Genomic DNA, 23,312 nt, shown 5'->3' with positions numbered 1-23,312 from the left:
TGAAAATCCAGCTCCTCTGCCTGTGTTTTGACAAAGTATCTCCTTTATTAGCCAGGGTATACTGCCCTCTTGGATTCTGCATTACATGGAGCCAAATTTTTAATCCAGGCCTCTACTGTTGGCACCGCCACACCAGTCCAGGTCATTGCCACGCTTCTCTTCCCCTGTGCCATCGATCTTTAAAAAAAATCAGGCAGCATGGAAGCAAATTCTTTAGATCCAGGCCAGACACCATTTAAATTGTGAAATGTCACCCCTAGGCAAAATGGCCGCTGAGTACATTTCAATTAAAAACACTCTGATTGAAAACATTCAGACTGCTGCCTGTAAAGCCAGCCAAAAAAACATACTTGCACTTGTGTTTCAGAGCTTGTTCAGAAGACGCTGCAGAGTCTGAAAAATACAGTGGAGGCGCTGAGGTGTGACCTGCAAAGGATGGCGAACAATGGTGAGAAAGAGGGGCTCATTAACCGTCAAAGGGACGTGCATGGATTGGTGAGGCGTGAATGTCATTCTGATGACGATGGGTTTGAAACTTGAGCAGCCAGTAGATGCGTTAACTTGGCGAGCGTTAGTGCTAGGCTTGGCTGGGAAATGATTACGCACACTTGCACCCAGCAGTAGCTTCTGAATCCTTTCCCTCGCCATCACTGGGGAGGAAGGGGAACAGCCAAAGGCTATAACTGTACTTTCCAGCCAAAGAAAAAAAGTTTTGTCTTGTAATGGACCACAACATCTATGTAGTGTATTCATGCTCCAGGGCCACTGGAATTTTGCAGGAGGGAGCTTCGTATTATGCAGCAAGCTTGACTGAGCATAAAGAAATTGTAAATTATTCTGCATAATGCAGCACATTTTTTTAATAGCATTTCTTTATTATTTTGCCATTTTTATACATAGGAATACTGTCTTGGCAAAGATTTCACCTCATCAGTACCATTTTAGCAACCAAACACAAAAAAGGAAACAAAACATAATTAGTTAACTTTGTGAATTGACTTCCACTGTGCACAAACACGTCGCCACAGTTTTACTAACTTTTGATCCGTTTGAACTAGAAACTATTTTTGTTGTTGTTAAAATCTGTTGATTATACAGCAGATGATGGATTATGTGTCAAATGTGGCAAATACGTAGCTATGCGAACAAAGCTGCGGCTGCAGAATCGCATAATTCCAGTGATGCTGTTAACCGGGCCAACAACATGTTCTACTGAGAGACCGGAACTCCAAAGCCAATTCCCTCTAAAACGCTGAGACGAAAAGTTCTACTTGAAACAAAACAGATTGGAAATCGTAGTGGGGTTTGGGGCGTGAAAAGTGTGCAACCAAATTTGCACTTCCATAAGGCCAGAATAGCCAAAGTTTTCAGCACCCTGGTACTTTAAAGACCTTGTGACAATAAACGATCCATACACAGGCAGGAAAGAAAATGGAGAGGAACAGAACTCCTGATGACCTCATCATACTGATGTCCCTCTGTGGGATACACAGACATATCATCACATCATCCAAAGCACAATGCCAACACCAAAAATGAATCCACCAACAGAAACAATGCTTTTCAAGACAACTAATCAATGCCTGAACCCCCTGCCAGGACCCACCTATTCCTCACTCCACAATGCAATGCCACCAACCTTTTCTTCAATGAAAAATCACAGAAGATCCAATAGCACATCGATAAAACCAAGTCTGCGTTATATTTTACACATATCCCGTACATAGAATCTTGCAACGGTCAGCCTTCAAACCCCTTCACTTTCAGATGTCACCAACATACTTAACTCCTTTAAAGCTACTCCTTAAGAAGAGGATGTGCTACCCTCGCCCTACATTTCAGGTCTGTCTGGGGACGCTCTCTCACCCTTACTCACCATTGTCAATGCCTCTGTCACGCGTGGCATCTTCCCAGAAGCCCTCAAGAACAGGCTAGATCATCCTGCTTCTGAAGAAACCTACCCTGATGACCTCACCAACTAATGGCCCATCACTCAGCACCACTCATCGACAGTATCATTGAAAAATCAGTGCGGGTTGAACTCCAGATCATAACATTACAAACCATCTCCTGCAGGACCTCTAATCTGGCTTCGGATAATGCTGCAGCAGAGACCTCAACACTACACATCATAAATGAAGCTCCTTTGACCACAGATGAAAGTGACTCCTGCCTCCTGGTATTGATGGCCCGGTCAGCCACCTTTGACACAGTCGATCACCCCACCATCAAGTGCACCCTGGAGGGGAATGGGATTCAGCTGCAGTGTTATTCACTGATTACCTTTTCAACCCACACCAGTTTGTTCAAATGGGCACTGCCATGTTCTAAAGATACTTATCACCCGTGGAGTCCCCATGATTCCATACCGTCTCCTCTCATCTTCATCCTCCATATGCAGCCTCTTGGTGCTTGAGTCACAGATGACAACATTGATTCATGCACATGCCAATAATACACAACTCTACTTGATGGTCTCCTCTGATTCCAGCACCTCAAACACTGCTTGCACATCACCCAGACCTGCGTGTCCAGCACCTCCCTGACGCTCAACCCAACCCAGACAGAATTCCTGTTTTTTGACAAGAACAGCAAACAAGAAACAGTGCAAACCTGGGACAATGACATGAACCTTGACAGTTTCAAACCCCACCTTTTATAGAATGCCAAGTCACTTGGATTCCTCCTGGAGAACCGAGTTCACCCTGAATTAAAACATTGTCAAAAAATACAAAGATGTCCAGGTTCTAGTTCTCTCTTCTAAAGAAAGCAAACTGTTTTTTTCCAGAAAACGTCTTCAAAACTGCTGTTCAAGCTCTCTTCCTTTCGCATATGATTGGTGGTATTTCTTGGGTCCATCGAGAAATTAAAAATATGATCACATTACCTCCATCTTGATGGAACTCCATTGGCTCCCCCTGACAGCTCGCACCATCTTCACCTTCACAAAACCATCACAGCCAGCACTCTCTTAACCTTCTGCCAATTTCACCATCTAGGGTGGTTCTAGGACCGCCTGCAGCTAGGACTCCATCAGAATGCAGACCAAGAAGTTTAAAAAAACAAGTCAACAGGCCTTTCTCATCTGTGCATCCAAGATCTAGAACAAAATCCCTATAATCACCATGACTGCCCCAAAGCTGCTCCAGTTTAGGAAGGAGTTCAAGACTAATTTCTTTAACCATCATTGGATTGCAGAGTATTAACGGCTTACGGCCCACATACCACTCCTATCACTTGTTGACCTTATGCTTGTCTTTGACCGTGTACAGTGCTGCCTTTTGGCTATGTTTGCGCTATAGAAATACCTCATGCATACATACTTACATACATCCATACAGTTAAAGCAGGACCCTCTCCATCCCTACCTGAAGCAGATGGCTTACAGTTTGATTTCAATTTAATTTTCATATGTCACTGACAGTCTCTTGAACATTCCTTTTATGCCAGTTAGATTGGGTTTTGCAATCTGCAATGGTTCAGTGACACCAACAATCTTCTCAATGGCACTTTACCAATAACTGACAACGTTTGGTCTGATGTTAGTGGGCTACAGGCAAATTAAAGTGGTTAAGTGATCCACATCTCGACACAGATCATTTAGGCCTTGGAAACTTTATATCCTTTCATTATAAATGATAAGTTTACACATGCATTTACCAACAGGCAGTGATGGAGGCCTCCGTCTTCCTCCTCAGAGCTAAGGGACCATTTCTTCTGAAGCACAACTAATAGTCATGCTTCATCTCTGGTCCAACTCTGCTTCCAACCGTTTTAGGTCTTGCCTAGGCAGCGTCAGCGCGGCCTTGTCGAGACGTGCTGTAGATACTCTTTTGGCTTACAGCCCGCCCATCGGTTTGCATTTGTTTCGTCGCACCCCTCCTCCAAAAAGCTTGCTTCTGTGTCGTTAATGTGTATTTTTGTCCCTCCTTGCGGTGTTTTGCTCTTTACCATGCAGCAGTGGACTATCTTTTCACTTTCGTTCTTTTCTGGGTTTTTTTTGTGCACTATTTCTTTTGTTGGTTTCTGGCCGTCTTTTTGAAAGGGTCCCTTCTGTAAACAGGGCCAAATGCTTATTTTAACTGCATTTTTGTAAGACAATAAAGCTGGGGTATTCTTGAAATGGCATCAATCCCTTTCTACAGAACTTTTACAAAATCATTTTATATTTATATTCTATTGCAAATGAATATCGCTGCAGTGTTATCTGGTGTATTTTGTTTTTTTCAAGTATATATATTTTCCTGTGTTGCAGATGTGCTCTATTGGCTCCCCTCCTGATTTTTTTATTTTGCTCATCCTTTATGTGCATTTCTGTAGGTACAGTGCTGTTTTCCGAGGGTGCCTGTTCTGCCCCCAACCCCTTCCCAGTTTGCAGCTTCCCCCTCCCCCACCACCTCTCTCATCGCTGCTTGTTTTTTCAAGTCTTTATTTTTCATTTTCCTATACTAGCTTGTAGCCATAGCATATCATACACCAGTACATAGCAGTATCCTACAAAACAAGCAGTTCAGCCATTGAATATTATGTAACAGAATTAGGTCTTATCCGGATCTTTCCCCTTTAGCATGCTTTCTCATCATATATTGTCTTGGGCGGCTCCAAATAATATCTCTTGGCCGTGACGTTCTAGGAAGAAGAGAATTGTAAGTCTTGAATTCCACATTAAACTGCGCCAAATTTTTCATCCAGGCCTCCACTGTTGGCACCACTACACCATTCCAGATCACTGCCACGCTTCTCTTCCGCAACACCACTGCTACACTTACAAATTGTCTGCTGTTTTTTTGTGACTTTTTCACATATCACAGAAGAGTCAATAATGGTTCTGCAGCCAATAGCAAGCCTGCCATCTCATTTAAAGTGGAGAATAGTTGTTGCCAAAACTCTGCTATTTTCTCAGCATTCCAGTGGGTTACCGAAAGGGTTAGAACAATGGGGGGGAACACAGGCTGATTCCCCTAAGGGTGTATATGTATGTATATATACATATGTACAATAACATATAGAGAACAGTATCAATAAATGGAGAAAGGAAACAAGATATAACAGAATTGTACATCTAAATGGCGCACTGGCTCCCTTTGGCATTGTAGTGGGTAGCCCAACCTTGGCTTTCATCTTGAATACACATTCTCCATTTTCGTACAGATATATAAATTCAACCATGCCAAGGCTTATAGTTTAATAAGCTGGGCTGCACACAGGAGAACTGCTTACAGGCAGCTGGAGAGCTACCAGTAGCTCACGAGGTACAGGTTGGAGAAGCTTGTCTTACACCCATTTAGGGAGCCTAGGGCCCTTGTTAAAGGGATGTACTTGTGTTCTCTGCGAGTGGAGGCTGGACCCTGTGTAATAGGGGTACTGGGGTTTAGTGCACTGTGAAAGTTGGCCCTCCCAGCGTAGAGGGATGCTGAGGTTCTCTGCCTACGGAGATTGGGCCCCTCTGCTAGTAGTGGGATTAGGGCCCTGTGTAAAGAGAGAGTGGGCCCTTTATATTATGTACTAGAGTGATGTGTATAGGGTGAATAGGGCTATCTAGCTAAATGGAGATTGATGGCCTGATTCACAGAGTCTCTGAACTTGTGGCCAAATCTCTGCACGGCGCACTCTCTGCACTGCGCCGTGTGGAGATTCTGCCATGAGTGCAGTGACTCCGCCACGACTGAGGAGACTCTTAGGGCCAGATGTAGGAAGCAGTTTGCAAACTTCGCTGTTTGCGACGTGCAAACTGCACTTTGCAATGCACAAAAACAGTTTTGCGATTCGGTAACCTGGTTACTGAATCGCAAAATGGGTTTGCGAGACGCAATTAGGAAGAGGTGTCCACTTCTCTAATTGCGAGTTGCAGTGCAATGCAGGACTGCTTTGTGACAGCGAACGCGGTCGCAAACCAATCGCAGTTTGCACCCATTTCAAACTGGTGCTAACCCAGTCGCAAAAGGGAAGGGGTCCCCGTGGGACCCCTTCCCCGTAGTGAATGGCAATAAAAACATTTTTCCAGAGCAGGCAGTGGTACTGCCTGCTCTGAAAAAATGAAATGAAAACGTTTAATTTTTTAGTTTTGTAATGCATCTTGTTTTCCTTTAAGGAAAACGGGCTGCATTACAAAAATAAAAAATGCGTTATTTAAAAGCAGTCACAGACATGGTGGTCTGCTGTCTCCAGCAGGCCACCATCCCTGTGAGTGCCGTGAGTCTCAAGGGGGTTGCAAATTGCGACCCACCTCATGAATATTCATGAGGTGGGCATTTGCGACCCCCTTGCGAGTCGCAAACAGTGTCAGGGACACTGTCGTGCATAAGGTTTTGCGAGTCGCAAATTGCGAGTTGCTCTGACTCGCAATTTGCGAGTCGCAAAACCCAACGTACCTACATCTTTCCCTTAGTGAATTGGGCTCCGAGTCTTGTGCATAGGGAGACCTAAGCTCTGAGGCTTTGTGCATAGGGAGGCTGGGGTCCTGTTTACTAGGAAACTGGGGCCCTGCACGTAAGGAGGATGGGGTTCTCCAAATAGAGATGCAGGAGTCTGTGTTGAGGAATGCTGGGATGTGAATAGGCAGACTGCAGGACTGTGCATCGGGAGACTGGCAGCCTCCTGAATAACACAGCTTTTAGCTCCCATGGAAAGAGACTTTGTGGGTGGTGGACATTTCCTGATAAGCAAGGCCACAGTTGCCTTTGTTCTATTCATCCAAGCTCCCCTTTCTGTCCGCACCTCTGGAAAGTGCTGTGTTTTCTTGCTACCTCAAAAAGTCAGAGGAGAGGCATAAAAATATACCCCCACATACTAAAGGAGAAGAGGATTTCCTATTCCATGGCTAGTCCTAGGATATTTCTTGAACCTATCCACACTTTCTTTAAATAGGGGGAGTACAAAAAACACCCATGAGTATGCAATGTGCAAGCATTAAGTGCATATGATGTGCCTGAGCCTGTTCTGACCTTCCAAGTCCCCCGTCTGTGAAAGCTTCCCACAAGTGCCAATATTTCTATGCATTCTCCCTGAGTCCCACTTAAGAACAGATTGCACGGACCATGAGCTCAGATGCCTCCTCTCTGTCTCCAGACTCCAAGTCCTGGTGTTGCCCAGAAAACTGGGTGGAGTTCTCTGGAAGTTGTTACTTCTTCTCAAGGGAAGGGAGATCCTGGGATGATTCCAAGAAGTTCTGTGCTTCGAAGAGCCCTGGTGCATACCTGGTGGTGCTCAACACAGCCCTGGAGCAGGTAAGAGTAAAAAGTTTGGTGGGGACAGATTGTGGGTGGGATTGTGTTTCAGACATTACAGTAGATCCCTCAGTTCGTCTTAATGTGCAGGTGTGGTGTGGAGAAGTGGCTGTGGGGTGTGTGTTTATGTTGGAAGTACAGCCTGTTGGTATTGCATTTGAGAGGTGGTTGTGAGGTGTGGGATGTGGGAGAGCTGTCTCAAATAGGTATGGTGTATAGGTGCTGGGTTTGTGGTATGGTGTATAAGTGCTGGATGTAGGGTACAGTGTTTAAGTGCAGGCTGTAGTTTATGGTGTATAAGTGCTGGCTGGGCGGGTATGGTGTATATTTGCTGAGCTTGGCAGATGGTGTGTGAATGCAGGCTGTGTGTAATGTGTACAAGTGCTGAGTGCGGGGTATGGTGTACGAGTGTTCGCTGTGGGGTATGATGTACGAGTACTGGCTGTGGGGTATGATGTATGAGTGCTGCCTGTAGGTTATGGTGTTTGAGAGCTGGACTTGCCATATGAATGCAGGCTGTGGGCATAATGTACGAATGCTGGCTGTGGAGTATAGTGTATGAGTGCTGAGTGTGGGGTATGGTGTACAGATGCTGGCTATGGGGTATGGTGTACAAGTACTAACTGTGGGGTATGGTGTATGAGTTCTGGGTCTGGGCGTTTAGTGTGTGAATGCACTGTCGATATGGTGTATGAGTGCTGGCTGTGAGGTATGGTGTATGAGTTCTGGTCATGGGATATGGTGTGTGAGTGCTGGCTGTGGTTATGGTGTATGAGTGCTGGCCATGGGGTAAGATGTACCAGTGCTGGCCATGGGGTAAGGTGTATGAGTGCTGGCCACGGGGTAGGGTGTATGATGAGTGCTGGCCATGGGGTAAGGTGTTCCAGTGCTGGCCTTGGGGTATGGTGTATGAGTGCTGGCCATGGGGTAGGGTGTATGATGAGTGCTGGCCATGGGGTAAGGTGTTCCAGTGCTGGCCTTGGGGTATGGTGTATGAGTGCTGGCCATGGGATAGGGTGTATGATGAGTGCTGGCCATGGGGTAAGATGTACCAGTGCTGGCTGTGGTTATGGTGTATGAGTGCTGGCCATGGGGTAGGGTGTATGATGAGTGCTGGCCATGGGGTAAGATGTACCAGTGCTGGCTGTGGTTATGGTGTATGAGTGCTGGCCATGGGGTAAGGTGTATGAGTGCTGGCCACGGGGTAGAGTGTATGATGAGTGCTGGCCATGGGGTAAGGTGTTCCAGTGCTGGCCTTGGGGTATGGTGTATGAGTGCTGGCCATGGGGTAGGGTGTATGATGAGTGCTGGCCATGGGGTAAGGTGTACCAGTGCTGGCTGTGGTTATGGTGTATGAGTGCTGGCCATGGGGTAGGGTGTATGATGAGTGCTGGCCATGGGGTAAGATGTACCAGTGCTGGCTGTGGTTATGGTGTATGAGTGCTGGCCATGGGGTAAGGTGTATGAGTGCTGGCCACGGGGTAGGGTGTATGATGAGTGCTGGCCATGGGGTAAGGTGTTCCAGTGCTGGCCTTGGGGTAAGGTGTATGAGTGCTGGCCATGGGGTAGGGTGTATGATGAGTGCTGGCCATGGGGTAAGGTGTACCAGTGCTGGCTGTGGTTATGGTGTATGAGTGCTGGCCATGGGGTAAGGTGTTCCAGTGCTGGCCATGGGGTAGGGTGTATGATGAGTGCTGGCCATGGGGTAGGGTGTATGATGAGTGCTGGCCATGGGGTATGGTGTACGAGTGCTGGTCATGGGGTAAAGTGTACGAGTGCTGGTCATGGGATAAAGTGTACAAGTTATGGCCATGGGGTAAGGTGTACGAATGCTGGCCGAGCTGGCTGTATGTATGTGTAGGCTGAAGAAATGCTTACTATAGGGGCCAGTGTTGAGTGTGATGCAGGAATTCTGTCTGTAGGATATGGTTTAACTTGAATAGTGCATCAATAGGCGGCAGTGGTGGTGGTGCTGGCATAGGATGCTTTAAGTAGGGCCCAGCTGTAGGGTGCATCTAGCAGCTCTGGCGGCAGCAGGGGTGGTGGCTTAGGAGTGCTTAAGTAGGGTCCGGCTGTAGGGTGCAGACTGAAGCTCTGACGGCAGCGGTGGTGGTGGCGTAGGAGCATTTGAAGTAGATTCCAGCCATAGGGTGCAGACGGAAGCTCCGGTGGCAGCGGCGGTTGTGCTGGCGTAGGATGCTTTGAGTAGGGTCCAGATGGATGGTGCAGCCGGAATCTCTGGCAGCAGCGGAGGTGGTGCTGATGTAGGACGCTTGAAGTAGGGTTCAGCCGTAGGGTGAAGCCAGAAGCTCTTGTGGCAGCAGTGGTGGTGGTGGTGGCGGTGTAGGAGTGTTTAAGTAGGGTCCAGCTGTAGGGTGCAGACTGAAGCTCCGGTGGCAGAGGGGCTGGTGCTGGCGTAGGATGCTTTGAGTAGGGTCCAGATGGAAGGTGCAGCCAGAATCTCTGGCAGCAGCGGAGGTGGTGCTGATGTAGGACGCTTGTAGGGGGCTGCTAGAAGCTCTGGTGGCAGTGGCGGTGGTGGTGGCTTAGGAGTGCTTGAAGTAGAGTTCAGCTGTAGGGTGCAGCTAGAAGCTCTGGTGGCAGCGGAGGTGGTGCTGATGTAGGATGCTTGAAGTAGGGTTCAGCTGTAGGGTGCTGCTAGAAACTCTGGTGGCAGCGGAGGTGGCGTAGGAACGCTTGTAATAGGGTTCAGCTGTAGGGACAGCCGGAAGCTCTGGCGGCAGCGGTGGTGGTGGTGCGTGGGGTTGGCTAGCGGTGGATGGAGCAGCTTCACTGCATTGGAGTGACCGGTGCACCTTCTCTGCACCACTGCTCTCATTCTCTTTCGTAGGAGTTTGTGGAGAAGAAGACAATCCCTGAGTACACCTGGATTGGCCTCACAGATGTAGACGGCGAGTGGAAGTGGGAGGATGGCACCAGCTACAAGGACACACCACAGTAAGAGCAGAGCCTTCCCTTTGCATTTTTTTCAGGCTACTCATTGCAGACCCGCACGTACCGCCCATACCCCGTGTGCAGGGGACAAGCACTATGTGCACTTCAAACCTCATCCTCATGGCATAGGCCATTACCACAAGACACCGTCCCATCCGTAGGGTACAGACCCCATCCGTAGGTCACAGACCCTTCCGCAGGGCATAGACCATATCCGCAAGGTGTGGACCACAGCCACATGGCACAAACCATTGCCACAAGACACAGACCAATCCATAGGGCACAGACCACATCCGCAAGGCACAGACCACATCCGCAGGGCACAGACAACATCGGCCGGGCACAGACCCATGCACCGGGCATAGACCACATTCGGAGAGCACCGACCCATCCGCCGGGCACAGACCACATCCGCTGGGCGCAGACCACTTCCACATGCCACAGACCGTTGCCACAAGAGACAGACCACATCTGTGGGGCACAGACCCATGCACCGGGCATAGACCGCAGGGCACAGACCCATCCGCCGGGCATAGACCACATCTGCAGAGCGCGGACCACATCTGCAGGGCGCAGACCACATCCACATGGCACAGACTTTTGCCACAAGACACAGGGTATAGGCCCATCCGCTTGGCACATACCACATCCGCATGGCACAGACCACATCCGCATGGCACATGCTTGCCAGGGTCGTGACTTAGTAAGATTGGGGTGGGGGGTGAGTTTCAGATTTTCCTAACAATCAGGCTGGCATATATTGTTAAAATACATTATACAACAAGCAGGGCACATGAAAGGGGCTAGAGGGGCAGTGGAAAGGGAGAGGAATGTGGATTGATAGGGTACTAAGTGAGAGAAAACACAGTTTTTTGTAATATAACCAACATTTTTCAAGACTTTCAAAACAGAGAGGGAGAGAATGTGTGTGTGTTTTTGTCTGTGTCTGTAAAAACTCCAGGTGAAATCCAACTAACATCTCCCCATACCCGACTTAAAGCTCCTGTACCAACTATTTACCTGACAATACATTTATTATGGGGGCGTAACACCCCAAACCCGCTCCCTGAAGCTAAGCTCCTTACGCTTGCATCCGTCTGGAACCAATGGATTCCATATGGCATGCCTTTGACCCATATGGCACAGACCCCCAGCTACACGTACCGCATGTGCATGGCAGAGGCCCCATCCATATGTCTCCGTATGCATGCAACAGTCCATTCCGCATGGCACAGGGCACATCTACATGGCGTAGAAACCATCTGCTTGTCCCAGACACCATATCTGCAGCACACCTCACACCTATCATAATGAACCTACATAGAGCACAGACACTTTACCATTCCACGGACACCTTTATGTGTGTTAGTACCAGACTAGGGTACCAAAAGGAGCCCTGGCAAACATGCTCAAACCAGCCTCGCTACCTTCATCTCCTTGTGCTCTCTCTTTGCATCTGTTCATTGTCTATTTCCTCTCCTCTCTCCCTCTCCAATCACTCTTTCTGTGTTTCTCCCTTCCTCACTCTCTGACTCTCTCTCTCTCTCTTGAAGCCTGCTCGTGCATGCAGCAGTTAACCTCAAGGAGCTGGGAATAGTGACAGTGACCCAGCGGCAGTCCTGGGCTTTCAAACTATCTTGGGACCAAGTAAAGGAAACACCGTGTGGAATAAAGAGTCAGTTTGCCGGGGAATGTGCTGTGTGCAGCTCTGTGAGCGCTGCACACTCTCTGATATAGGAGACTGTCTAAGATAGTGCAGTGAGTGCTGCAGGTTCCTCAGAGATATAAATTCACCTGTAGGGTATAAGTCACCCAGGGTCTCCAGCCCTAACCAACGCAAAGTGTTTAGTATGGACGACCCCAGTGGTGGTCAGTGCTGGGTTGTCGGCCAAGGAAGGGCCAGCGGAGTATGGACTGTCCCGTCTGGCTTTGTCACTGATGCAGTGCCAGACCCAAAGAATGCAACTGGCCGTATCCACCTGTCTACGTGGGCCGGCATGTGTGTTGCAGATGGCTAAGCGCAGGCGGCAGTCGCCGGCATTGCCAGCCTCTACTGCAGCATGGGGCAGGAATTGAACTGGGTGCAACCAGTGGAACATATAGTGGGCCTGAGCACAGTAACAGCAGAGCTCAATGTCTGGGGTACCCAGCCCTCCCTGCTCGAGCGGCAGGTCAATGTGCCCCACACCAGTCTTGGCTGCCGGCCTGCCCAGGTCAGATGAACCAGAAGAGTCCTCACCCTTGTAAAGAATGCAGCAGTGAGTGTGATTGCGATATTCACAAACAAGGTCAGAAGCTTGATAAGATCACCATGTTGACAATAGCTGCTCGTTCAGTAAGTGACAGTGGTAGACGAGTCAACACTGGGACCTTCTTCTCCAACCACCCAACCACCCACCCTTCCATAGTTTTCCCGCCAGATCCAGATGATGGCCCTGCTACTCTGTATCCCAAGGTAACGGACACTGCCATCCGCCCATTCAGGGGGGTAATCAGTGGGGAAGTGTCTTGCACTCTCATTGAGGAGAAAGACGATTGATTTGGGGCAGTTAATTGCCACTTCAGGTAGCGCAGTGAAGCAGGTGAACTCCCGCAGGACCGTCACAAGGTTTAGAGTCGGCTCCCTTACATAAGCAGTAACATCATCTGCATATAGGAAAACTATGAGCTGGCGGGCTGTATAGGTAAGGCCTCGCTCAGCTTGGTGCTGTCGATGATGGGCTGCCAACGGTTCCATGGCAATAGCATAAAGGAATGGTGATAATGGGGACCCCTGTCTGGCGCCTCTACTGATAGCAATTGGACGCGTCCCCGTTAATTCGGAGTCTGGCAGTTCGGTTGATGTGCAGGAGGTTGACCCATCAAAGAAAGAAAGCTGGGACTGAAGCCTATGCATTGTGAAAACGCGAAAGGTAAAGACCACTCCAGCGAGTCAAAGGCGTTAGTTGCATCCAGCAAAATAGCTGTGGTGTGAAGATGGAGGATCAGCATGTACAAAGAGGCTGCGGAGATCGCGGCTTGTGGAGCAGTCTGGGATGAAGCCCGATTGGTCCGACTGCACTTTTCTGAGAAGGAGTGTCAGGATACTGGGTGCGAGCATTTTCGCAAGTACTTTAATATCTCAGTTGATCATGGAAAGGGGCCTATAGGAGTCACAATGGTTGGGCGTTTTTTCTGGCTTTGGAAGTGTAACTATTATTACTTCTCTCACTGAAGGAGGTAGGCAACCAACGCCTCTGGCATCTTCAAATTTTGCAAGTAAATGTGGTGCTGGTTTCTAGCCACCCACTTTATAAAACTGGTCTGTGAAACCATCAAGGCTGAGGGCCTTGCCCCTGCCATATCCTGAACTACATATTCCACTGTAAAGGGGCTGTCAAGGTGAAAGCTATTACTATTATTAAGCCAGAGCAATTGTAAAGAGCAGTGGCTCCCAACCTTTTGACTTCTGTGGACCCCCACTTTGTCATTTCTGGAACCCGGGGAACCCACTGAATCATTATTGGAATCTGGGACCCCCCACTGAGTCATTACTGAAAGCTGGGGACCTAATCTGTTAACATTATTTAATTTTCCAAGCAGTCGGGGACCCCCTGAGGAGGCTTCGCGGACCCCTAGGGGTCCCCGGACCACAGGTTGGGAGCCACTGGTATAGAGTCCAGATACTCTGTCAGCACGTCTAATGATGCTTCCCCCTATGAGGTATATGGTCTAGAATATAGCTGGGTCATGGTCAGGGAGACACCCACGAAGGAGTACTGTGTCTCACCAATGGGATCAAGCAATTCAGTGATATGGGAACGAGTCCATCTTTAATGTTGCAAGCGTGCTGCTTATTCTGTCACCCTCTCCGAACTGGCATGCAGTGGCCACATTGTGGATGAAATGCACCTCACTGTCTGCAGAGTCCTCATACTCCGGCAGCACGTCCTGGAATTTGGCCAAGTAACACAAACCTGCTGTAGCAAAGTAATGCGGTCCAAGCAGGTGGAGCTCGCTCAGGTGTGCAAGGCTCAAAGGATGAATGAATGTTTATAAATATATATATATATGTATGTATATATATACTATAACATGTACGTATGTTTTAAAGGCTTCCCAAAGAAACCCTGGAGAATCAACCGAGCCAGTGTTATGTGCAAAATAGTCCATAATGGCACAGCGTATCTTGGCATGAAAACAGGCATCATTGAGAGCCTTTTGGGAAAGGTGGCAGGTGAGGAAGTAATCCACTGGATGGCTTAAATCCAGGGTCAGCATCACCAACGCATGGTCTAAGAGCATGTGGGCAGTCGATCAGTGCTCACAGTACTTTCCCAAATATCTCTCGTAGTGAGCCAATAGTCATTATGTGGCCATGCGCCCCGAGTGGTGGTCACACATGTGTCCTCAGTCACACAGGGATACCTGGCATGCCAGATGTTCACCAGGTCATGGTCTTCCATAAGGGAGAATCCCAGGGCGGCAGCATGGGGACTTTGGACACCAACTGGAGGAGGATCTATCCATCTGTGGGTCAAGGACAACATTGAAGTCTCCACCCCATGGTACTGTTGAGTGGCCAAATGCAACTATTTTATCCCACACAGATGCATAGAAATCCAGGTAGTCAGCATTAAGGCTGTATGCACAGGCAATCGTGACATGTTTCCCAGTAGAGTTCCATGCACCATGACCTATCTGCCCTCCGAATCTACCAGTGACCTCATCTCCCGCTGGGGTCCCCTGCGAACAATCACAGCCACCCCTTGGTCAACCACATAGTATGTGGAGATGTATGCCTCCCCAATCCACCCGGAGCACAACCGCTAAAGATAGTTCACTGTAAGGTAGGTGTCTTGTAACACTGCGATATCCACTCTGTGCTGCCAGCAAAATGTAATTGTCTGCCTCACTTTTCTCTGATTTTTCAAACCTTGAATGTTCCATGTCAACAGTGTAATTGCGGTCGTGATTTTGAAAGGGTCAGCAAGGTAACCTCACTGACATCAGGCGCTTGCACAGTAAGGATGTAGTCAGAGTAATGGACCAGATGACTAGGAACATGTGATTGAGATATACATGATATAATGATAAGGAACGCAATAAACCCAAACAAGTACAGGACTCAACATCCCATCTCCCTTCCACTTCAACATCCCCAGCCTGTTGAAGAATAATGCCCACTCTTCCAAAAGAAGAGAAAAAGGAAAAGCCCAGTCAGCTAACAGATTGGAAATCTTCCCTCTGCTGGGTCAGAGAGGTGGGTTTTCTCCCCTCCCAGAGTTGGGACGGGTGGCACATCAGGAGCTTTAATAGTAAAGATCAATCTTTGTCACTAAAGCGGCTGCCTCTGTGAGCATTTATGTGCGAGTTTATGTCCCGGAGCCCTCGGGTGTGCTTACGGAAGAACTTTAAGGCCAGCTTTGGGTCGGTGAAATGTGTTCTGCAATTGAGAATGATGCGTAGCTTGGCTGGGTAGAGAAGGGCATAGGAGACTCCCATTTTCATCAGTAGGCATTTTGAGGGAAGAAATTCTCTGTGAGTGGACTGCACCTTAAAGGGGAAATCCAGGTATATCAATATTCAGTGCCTTAGAGATGGATCTGGTCCTTCTGATGCACAAGGCACAGGTTGGTGTACCGGTCTCTGACAGGAAGTAACCTCACAATGATAGGCCTCACTGGGGAGCCCAGCTGGAGGTGCAGCCCCAACGAGTGATGTGCGTGCTCTACTGGGAACATGGAGGTCAGGTGATCACCTAATAGGGCACAGAGTATACTTTCTATGTATTCCTCTACAGTTGTCATTGCAGTGGATTTGTGAAGACCCTGTACTTTAATATTATTGTGCCAAGAGTGCGTCTCTAAATCTTTATTCGTAGCCGTGAAAACCTACTCCATTTATGGAAGTTGCTCTTTGTAAGCTGCTCCGTCCTCCAAGTCGGATACTTGTTGTTCAATATGGACAACCAGTAGGTTACCCATTCTGTCTTGGCGACTGGTCAGCATGCCAATCCTGGAGTCTATGCTCTGAAGGTCGCTGCGCACCACTGCTAGTATATCTCTAACCTACATGGTCACAGCTGAGTCAATGACTGATCCTTCAGGTGTCGATTCTTCAGAGGTCTCCCTCCCGGTCATCATCAGGGTGTGTCGAATACCAACTTGGGCTGGTATTTATCCGGCTTCCCCATTCTTTAGCCTATTGGTAGCTCCAAGGCTACGTAGGTGTAGAAGAGAGAAGAGGGGTGTATTTATCCCCAGACTGGCAACTAGTCCACTGTCCCAGCAGGTAACTGTATCGCTGAAGGTGTATGCTAGGGAGGGTAATTAACGGAGAGTGTCTCAGCTGGGGGCAGCACATATGTCGCTGCCAAGGCCCTGTCACACCCCTAGTCCCACAGGAGGGCACGAACAGGCCTCAATGGGCTGGTTGGAGCAGGGGAGAGGAGGGCTGTATCCCGGCATTCCCTGTTGCGGTCCCATCACCAACAAGTGGTCAGCAGTTGTCAAGGCTCCCCCTTGCCTCCAGCTCGCTGCCAGAGGCATGTAAGTCCCTAGGTAGCCGGACAGCAGAGGGTCTAGTGCCCCAGAGTTCCAGGAGTCAATGGGTATTGGCTTTAACATTTCTTCTGAGGCCACACCACACCCCAAGACCAGAGAGGGCACGACCCCCACCTTGCAACAGTTGCGTCTGCTCCTACCTACAAGTAGGGTCCTATGGCAAAGGGCTGTCCCAGAAACTGCACCCAACCCGTCCGCTGTCGCCACTGAGAAGGCAGCGAGCACAGCCCCCAAGCCAAGAAGGGGGCTCGCTGGGTGCCTGCAGAATCAGAAGTGGCAGAATTTTTAAACCTTTAGGTGGAAATAGTGCTAAAACACACAAAGCGACACTCAGATAGGTGGTTGCTCTGGACTGGATCAAAGTCACAAGTTCTGACCGACTGCAAAGAATCATGGGTTGGATATAGGGACCAGATTCGTCCCGGTGAAGAGTTTACCTTTTGTCAGTCCAAGTGACCGCAAGAAGCCTCAGCTAGAGCTTCACTTTGGCGAGGCCACAAGAAGATCGTTGACACGTAAGGATCAGGTCACTGCTGGAGCTTCGCATTTGCCGGAAACGCAGGAGGTTACTGTTGGAGTGAAGACCAGGTTGCCGCTGGAACTACGCTTTGCAGGAGACGCAGCTGTCTTGGCTGATGCAAGGAGACAGCTCGTGGTTGCGAAGAGCCAAAAACTTCTGGATTTGACCTGCAGTTCAGTCTTTGCAGCCTTGAAGTAGGAAGAGTGCACTCTAGTCCCAGCCATGGGTCCGTGACTTGGTGGGGAACTTCTTGGGGATCGGGACTCACTTCAGCAGAGGTGAGCACCAGGGTTCAGGCAGCTCAGATTGGTGCTGGTCAGCTGGGCAGTTTCAGGGAAGGCCTCTGGAAGCTCGTTGCATTCCTGTAGCACAAACAAGAGGCCTGCCAACTGACTCTTGGAGTCACTTCTGGGGATTGAGAGTTCAAGGCATGTAGGTTCAGTCTTTCTTCTTCGGACAGCAGAGCAATCCTTCTTCTGAATCTTCCACAGGCCCAAGAGTGATGTGATGAGGGGCTCTGAGGGAGCCATTCTTATACTCTGCGCCAGCCTGTGGTTGAGGAATGCTTCTTTTGTCTAACCTTCCCCCTTTCCTGGGTTTGGATCCAAATTGTCTAGGTGACAAAGGTAGGCAGGCCTAGGTGTGAGCTACATTTATCAGTCACAGAGCAGGCAGACTTAGAAGTTTCAGCACTCCGTCCATCATCCTTTTGTGTTGCAGGCATTGTGACATCACAACTGGAATGTAATTACTTATTACAGTAGAGTAGCTATGTAATTTCTTTATTACAAATGACTAGAGATGCCCGTAATCAACTGTAATAAGGAAATTAGAGACCATCTTTTCTACAGGGATTGCAGGCTCCTTCATTATAAAGAAGTAATGGTCCAGGTACTGGGCTGGAACCTGAACTCTTGTTCTCGTAATATATTTCAGGAATTTCTCTTCTGAACTTTGTCTTGAACCTGTTGCCTGTCAGCTGCTATATCCTGAAGATAGTGACATAAAAAGAATAATTTTGGCTCATTCAATACAAAATTTGCTTGGGGGCAGGACCCCACCAAGCCCTCCTGGAGAGGGTCACATTTCATTGGTGCAAAGTGGAACTGGTATTACAACATTTTCCAAAGCTGTATTTAGTTCCGAGTTCAGCTCCATGGTCACATCCTGGCAAAGACAGGTCTTCAACAGTAGTCTTTTATAACTGCTAACTGGACAAGCACACTGACGGATCTGACTGGCCTCCATTTTGAGACACCAACCTCCATTTTGTAGCCCTCAACTAAAGTGCAAACATCTTTGGCAAGTATGTAGCATCCTTCCTTACAGGACTACTGTCTTGGAGCTTTGACATGTCAGTTTCATTTTTTTGTATTCTTTCACAATTTTTTGTTGTCATACCTATAGTTTTTCTTTTTTGAACTGTTCTCTTTAATGTTGTGTTTTACTCTTTCTTTCATTTTAGATTCTCTCCAACTCCAACATATTTTTTTAACATGAAGAGTTTTGTTCATATTGCTAAGTAGTAGAGATTGCATGTTTGTGTGTACCGTAAACCACAGAGTAGAAAGAATAACCTCAAGCTTCCTAGTAATCTGTATTGCCTCCTGTTTGCCAAAACCCCTTAATTTCCTTGAAGTTCTCAAGTAAAAATATTTTCCTCAACTAACCTTGCCTCATCCTTTGAACTGTTTGCACAGTGTGAAAGGATACAGTTTGGAACAGTCTTCCTTCTTCTGTAATCTCTTTCTGTTTTTCTCGTTGCAGGAACTGGATTCCTGATCAGCCGGATGAGCACTACGGGCATGGGCTGGGAGGCGGTGAAGACTGCGCTCACCTGCACCGCACCGGCCAATGGAACGATGAACACTGCTCGCGCACATTCAACGTGGTCTGTGAGCAGAAAATGGCTGCCCCCTAGAGCTCCGTGGCCTTCTGTTCCATAGCCTAGTGCTTTATGCAGGGTAACCAGGTGTCCCAGATTTACCGGGACAGTCCTTATTTTCCACCAGCTATCCTGGCAGATTTTTTTTTATACTTGGCTCATGTCCCAGTTTTTTAAGAGGATCAACTGAAAACAGTGTGAGGCACAGTTTTTGTGTTCCAAAGCAGGGTTAGTTAGCAGATGTTATAAGAAAGCAATTTAGTTATCAGGTATGATACTGGGTTTAAAATAGCATTTTACATATTTTCTTAGTGCCTATTTTGTGTTTCAATGCTGATAAGCGCTTCCATTCTGTGGCAGTCAGTAGATGTAAAATTGTAGTCCTTCCTCTATGTTTGCAGAATGTCCGGGTTTTTGGTTTTTTACTTCTGATCACCTTAGCTTCATGGGTTTCAACCCCACTGCTTAGTCCCTCCAAGCCTAGTGATCTATGCCAAGCACCGGATTGACATTCACAGTTGAATGGATGGAGAGTAGCGGGCGCACGAATACGTGAGCGAGTGCATGATGGTACTCCGCACACGGTGACTGGCAACAGAAAGGTCTTCCAATCTACCAGTATGCAACAGGCATTAGATTGCTATAAACAAACATTTCAATAAAGGTCTTACTCATGTTAGAACTGTGTATAATAATCTTATTCCACATTGAGAGCTTTAGAAACTGTAGGCCAATGCACCCCAGTCCTGGCCTGTAGCCCTACCTGCACTTTGACCTCTGGGACCCACACAAGGTTCTACCAATGCATCTCAGTCCTGACTGGCGGGTATTATCCTCTACTGGTCCAGTACAAACCCACAATCGTGCATGCCTGTGTGCTTTAAGACCAGTTTTCTGAGAACTATACATAGGTAATTGGGGGAACTTCTGGGATCATCTAGTCTTTTCATCCGAACCGAGGCTGCAGAAAGAGGTCACGGAGTAATTTAAAAGCAATGACTCTAGTCATAATAGTTGTTCTAGGATGGGTTCGGCGATGATAGTGGAAATATATGAATTTAATTTGGTGGCCCTAGGCAATTACTTTTGTTAGCGACAGAACCTGTCAAATAGTCAGTGCAGATTCCAAGTCCTGCATGTCAGTGCTTAATTTGAATCGGTGATTTCCAGTGCTCGGCACTGGCACTTATGACAGTCTTCCATATGGTGGCGCTGTCGTTGCAATTTAGAGATGAGCAAAATGATAGTTGTTTATTCATTCAATATACATTAAAAAGCAACTAACACCAGCAAGACAGTCTTATAGCTTTGGAGGCCTCGAATAGCCTGAATTGTCATACTTGTTGGAGGGTGATGGTTAGTTGTTGTGTATATACTGTCGTTGGCAGCGCTGGTCGGGGTAATGGGTGGGCCCCAGCACTTATTTTATTGCAAATTAAGCACTGCTGCTGCTAGTTCAAAATATTCAGGCCCTCGTTACAACCCTGGCGGATGGCTGTAAAATGGAGAAAAGTACTGCCAACAGGCTGGCCATACTTTTCTCCATAATATGATATTGGCGGTTTGGCTCAAGCCAAACCGCCAATGTACCACACCGTCCTCCACGGCGGTAACGACCGCCGGGCTGGTGACTTCAGTCTCCAGCCAGGCGGCTGTCAATAGCCCGCCCGTGGGATTATGAGCCCGCCTACTGCCATGGTTTTCGTTGCATGCTTACCGCCACAAAAACCATGGCAGTAGGCACTTCCCTGTCTCTGATAGGGGTCTTCCCCGCCCCCCTCACCCTCCCTCCCTCTCCAGACCCCCATGACATACACGCACCTTCACGCACCATCAAACACACGCATACACACACTCAAAACCACATTCATCCACACATGCATACATCCATTCACACACATCCACACACACTGACATACATACAAGCACACACGCATTCACACAACACAACATACACGGACTCACACATCCGTACACGCACACACAGACAGCACACATCACACACCCGCATACATGCACGCACAGACATAAACACACACACCCACCCCCCTCCCCTGTCGGAGCACCCGACTTACCTGATGTGAGGGTGTCCTCCGGCAGGAGACGGGATGGGGCGCTACTGCCAGCAGCAGCATCCACCATCAGAACACCGCCAGGCCGTATTATGGGTCATGATACGGTCTGCGGCGGTCTACTGGCGTGGCACTGCTGTTGGCAGCAGCGCCACCTCACCGCCATATGCCGGCATGGCCGCTGCTGGATTTCCACCATCCTTCTGACGGAAATCCAGCTGCAGTCATAATATGGCGGATGGCTGGTAGCCGCGGTGACGGTGTTTTGGCGGCCGTCGCCACGGCGGTAGGCGGTATATATATCGCCAATATTGTAATGAGGGCCTCAGTCTTCATTTCTTGCAAGTTCTCTATGGATGACGGCATGCCTCTGTTGGGTGTCCGGGCACCTTTATTATCCACTTCGGGACAAGTCTGACCCACCCTTTGATTGTGAGTGGGAGAGTACTGCAGATGAGGTCTAACCCCAACAACACATTACATCTTTTATGGGAATCCTCTGATGTACGATAAGGCCCAAGAGCTCAGTTTCCTTTTTTCCCTAAACAAAAACTTTTCTTCACTCACAGTGCCACTGCCGGGGGCTGTTGCATGACCTGCTTCCTTCCCCCCTTCTCTAGCATGCTAGTCTGTTTACTATGTCTATGTTAAACTGATTTCTACAAGAAAACTTTTATATATTTTGAGGAGCCTCTACCTATGAAAATGTTTAAAGGTCTGAAAAAGTTGATACTGGGAGCGCAAATTGGATCACTACTAGTTTATTGGCAATAAAATATAGATGTTAAGAACTGGAATTGGTATATATTTATTGGGACGAACCTTCACTCCCAATTCTGTGTCATAGACACCATGTCCTGCAAACACATATCCCATACATGTGATTTGCATCCTGCAACATTGAAAATGTACACAGGGACAGTGAAAAGCTTCTGGTACTTTGGTTCTTGCCATTTTTTTATGTAGCACCAACTTGGCTCAAGGGTATTGGAACGCTTTACACAAGCACCAGTTACATTACACAAGATGAGAAGCAATTCTCCTTATGCATGGGGAGATAAAGTGATTTGCCCAGATCACCGAATGTTGAGCCCACGCTGACACTCGAACCTGATTTAGCAGTTCCAAGGTCAGTAGCTCTGGCCTTCAGGCTACATTCGCTCCCCATAGTTTTTTATGGGGACCAGGGCAAAACTTATTTTGGGACCCCTGGCACAGACCAACCTTAACTTTTTTGCCCATTTCATCTAATTAAAGCTGCCATCTTGCTAAACAATGTTGAGTTGTAGGTTAAACTTTTTGAAATGAAAACACACAAAAACTGCCTCAAGGTCACGCATGGCACATTCACAGATCCAACAATATAAAAAGCTTTGATGAAGCTGTCTCTGTTTGCACTTGGATCGACACTTTTTGGTCTTGTAACCACAATATTTTACATACAATTTAAGGGCTGATTTCTTAATACTTCACGCACCGCAGGAATCCACCTTGCTGTGCTGCATGAAGTGATAAGAGCAAGAATCCATTGTATTTAACATTATACGACGCATCGCTGTCCTTTCCTTGCGCTGGCGCACATTTTACTGCCTAGTGCCAATGCAGGTATCCTCACGCTGAGGTGCAAGTGCGCCAGCGTTGCAGGCAGGATTGTTTTTGTGCAGGAAGGGGTATCTTTGTGCACAAAAACAATCCTCTGAGGCATTTTCCTCAGTTGGGGAGGTGTAACATTTGGATAGACTTCTAGTTTCTGGGAATGCACCAGAATCCATGGGTGGATATGTGGGAACACCCACGCGCCACCCATTGAACTCCTGCCTGCCCCAAATTAGCACAACACAGTGATTTGCTCTGAGTTGTGTTATTCCACATTTAGGAAGCCATGCAGGACCACGCAAGGTGTCCTTGCGTGGCTTGATTAATCGTACTTCATAGTTGCGTCGTCCATGCACCTTCCCTTGCATGGCCCAAAGTCGAAGCAACCTATTGATAAATATTCTCTTGGTGTCTCACCAGCCAAGTGTGACATCCAGGATGTTTACTGGGCCAGCGAATAATATTAAAGTATGCACATAGTGCTTGGAAACATGGTTTTCAATTAGCAGATAT

The 23,312-nt window shown here is 48.0% G+C and overlaps 1 protein-coding gene across 1 annotated transcript in view; it reads left to right on the top strand.

The window, feature by feature from the left end:
* Positions 1-21,949, top strand: part of LOC138267831 (asialoglycoprotein receptor 1-like) — a 69,613-nt gene extending 47,664 nt beyond the window's left edge. Inside the window, exons 6-9 of the mRNA XM_069217045.1 lie at positions 368-448; positions 7,069-7,226; positions 10,078-10,184; positions 19,014-21,949. Of these exons, the coding sequence (XP_069073146.1) occupies positions 368-448; positions 7,069-7,226; positions 10,078-10,184; positions 19,014-19,167 (500 nt within the window). The 3' untranslated portion in view covers positions 19,168-21,949. The remainder of the gene's footprint in view (positions 1-367; positions 449-7,068; positions 7,227-10,077; positions 10,185-19,013) is intronic.
* Positions 21,950-23,312: the final 1,363 nt, after the last annotated feature.

Source organism: Pleurodeles waltl, chromosome 12 (assembly GCF_031143425.1).
Source record: "Pleurodeles waltl isolate 20211129_DDA chromosome 12, aPleWal1.hap1.20221129, whole genome shotgun sequence".
NCBI lineage: Eukaryota > Metazoa > Chordata > Amphibia > Caudata > Salamandridae > Pleurodeles > Pleurodeles waltl.
This window is presented reverse-complemented; position numbering and strand designations above follow the sequence as displayed.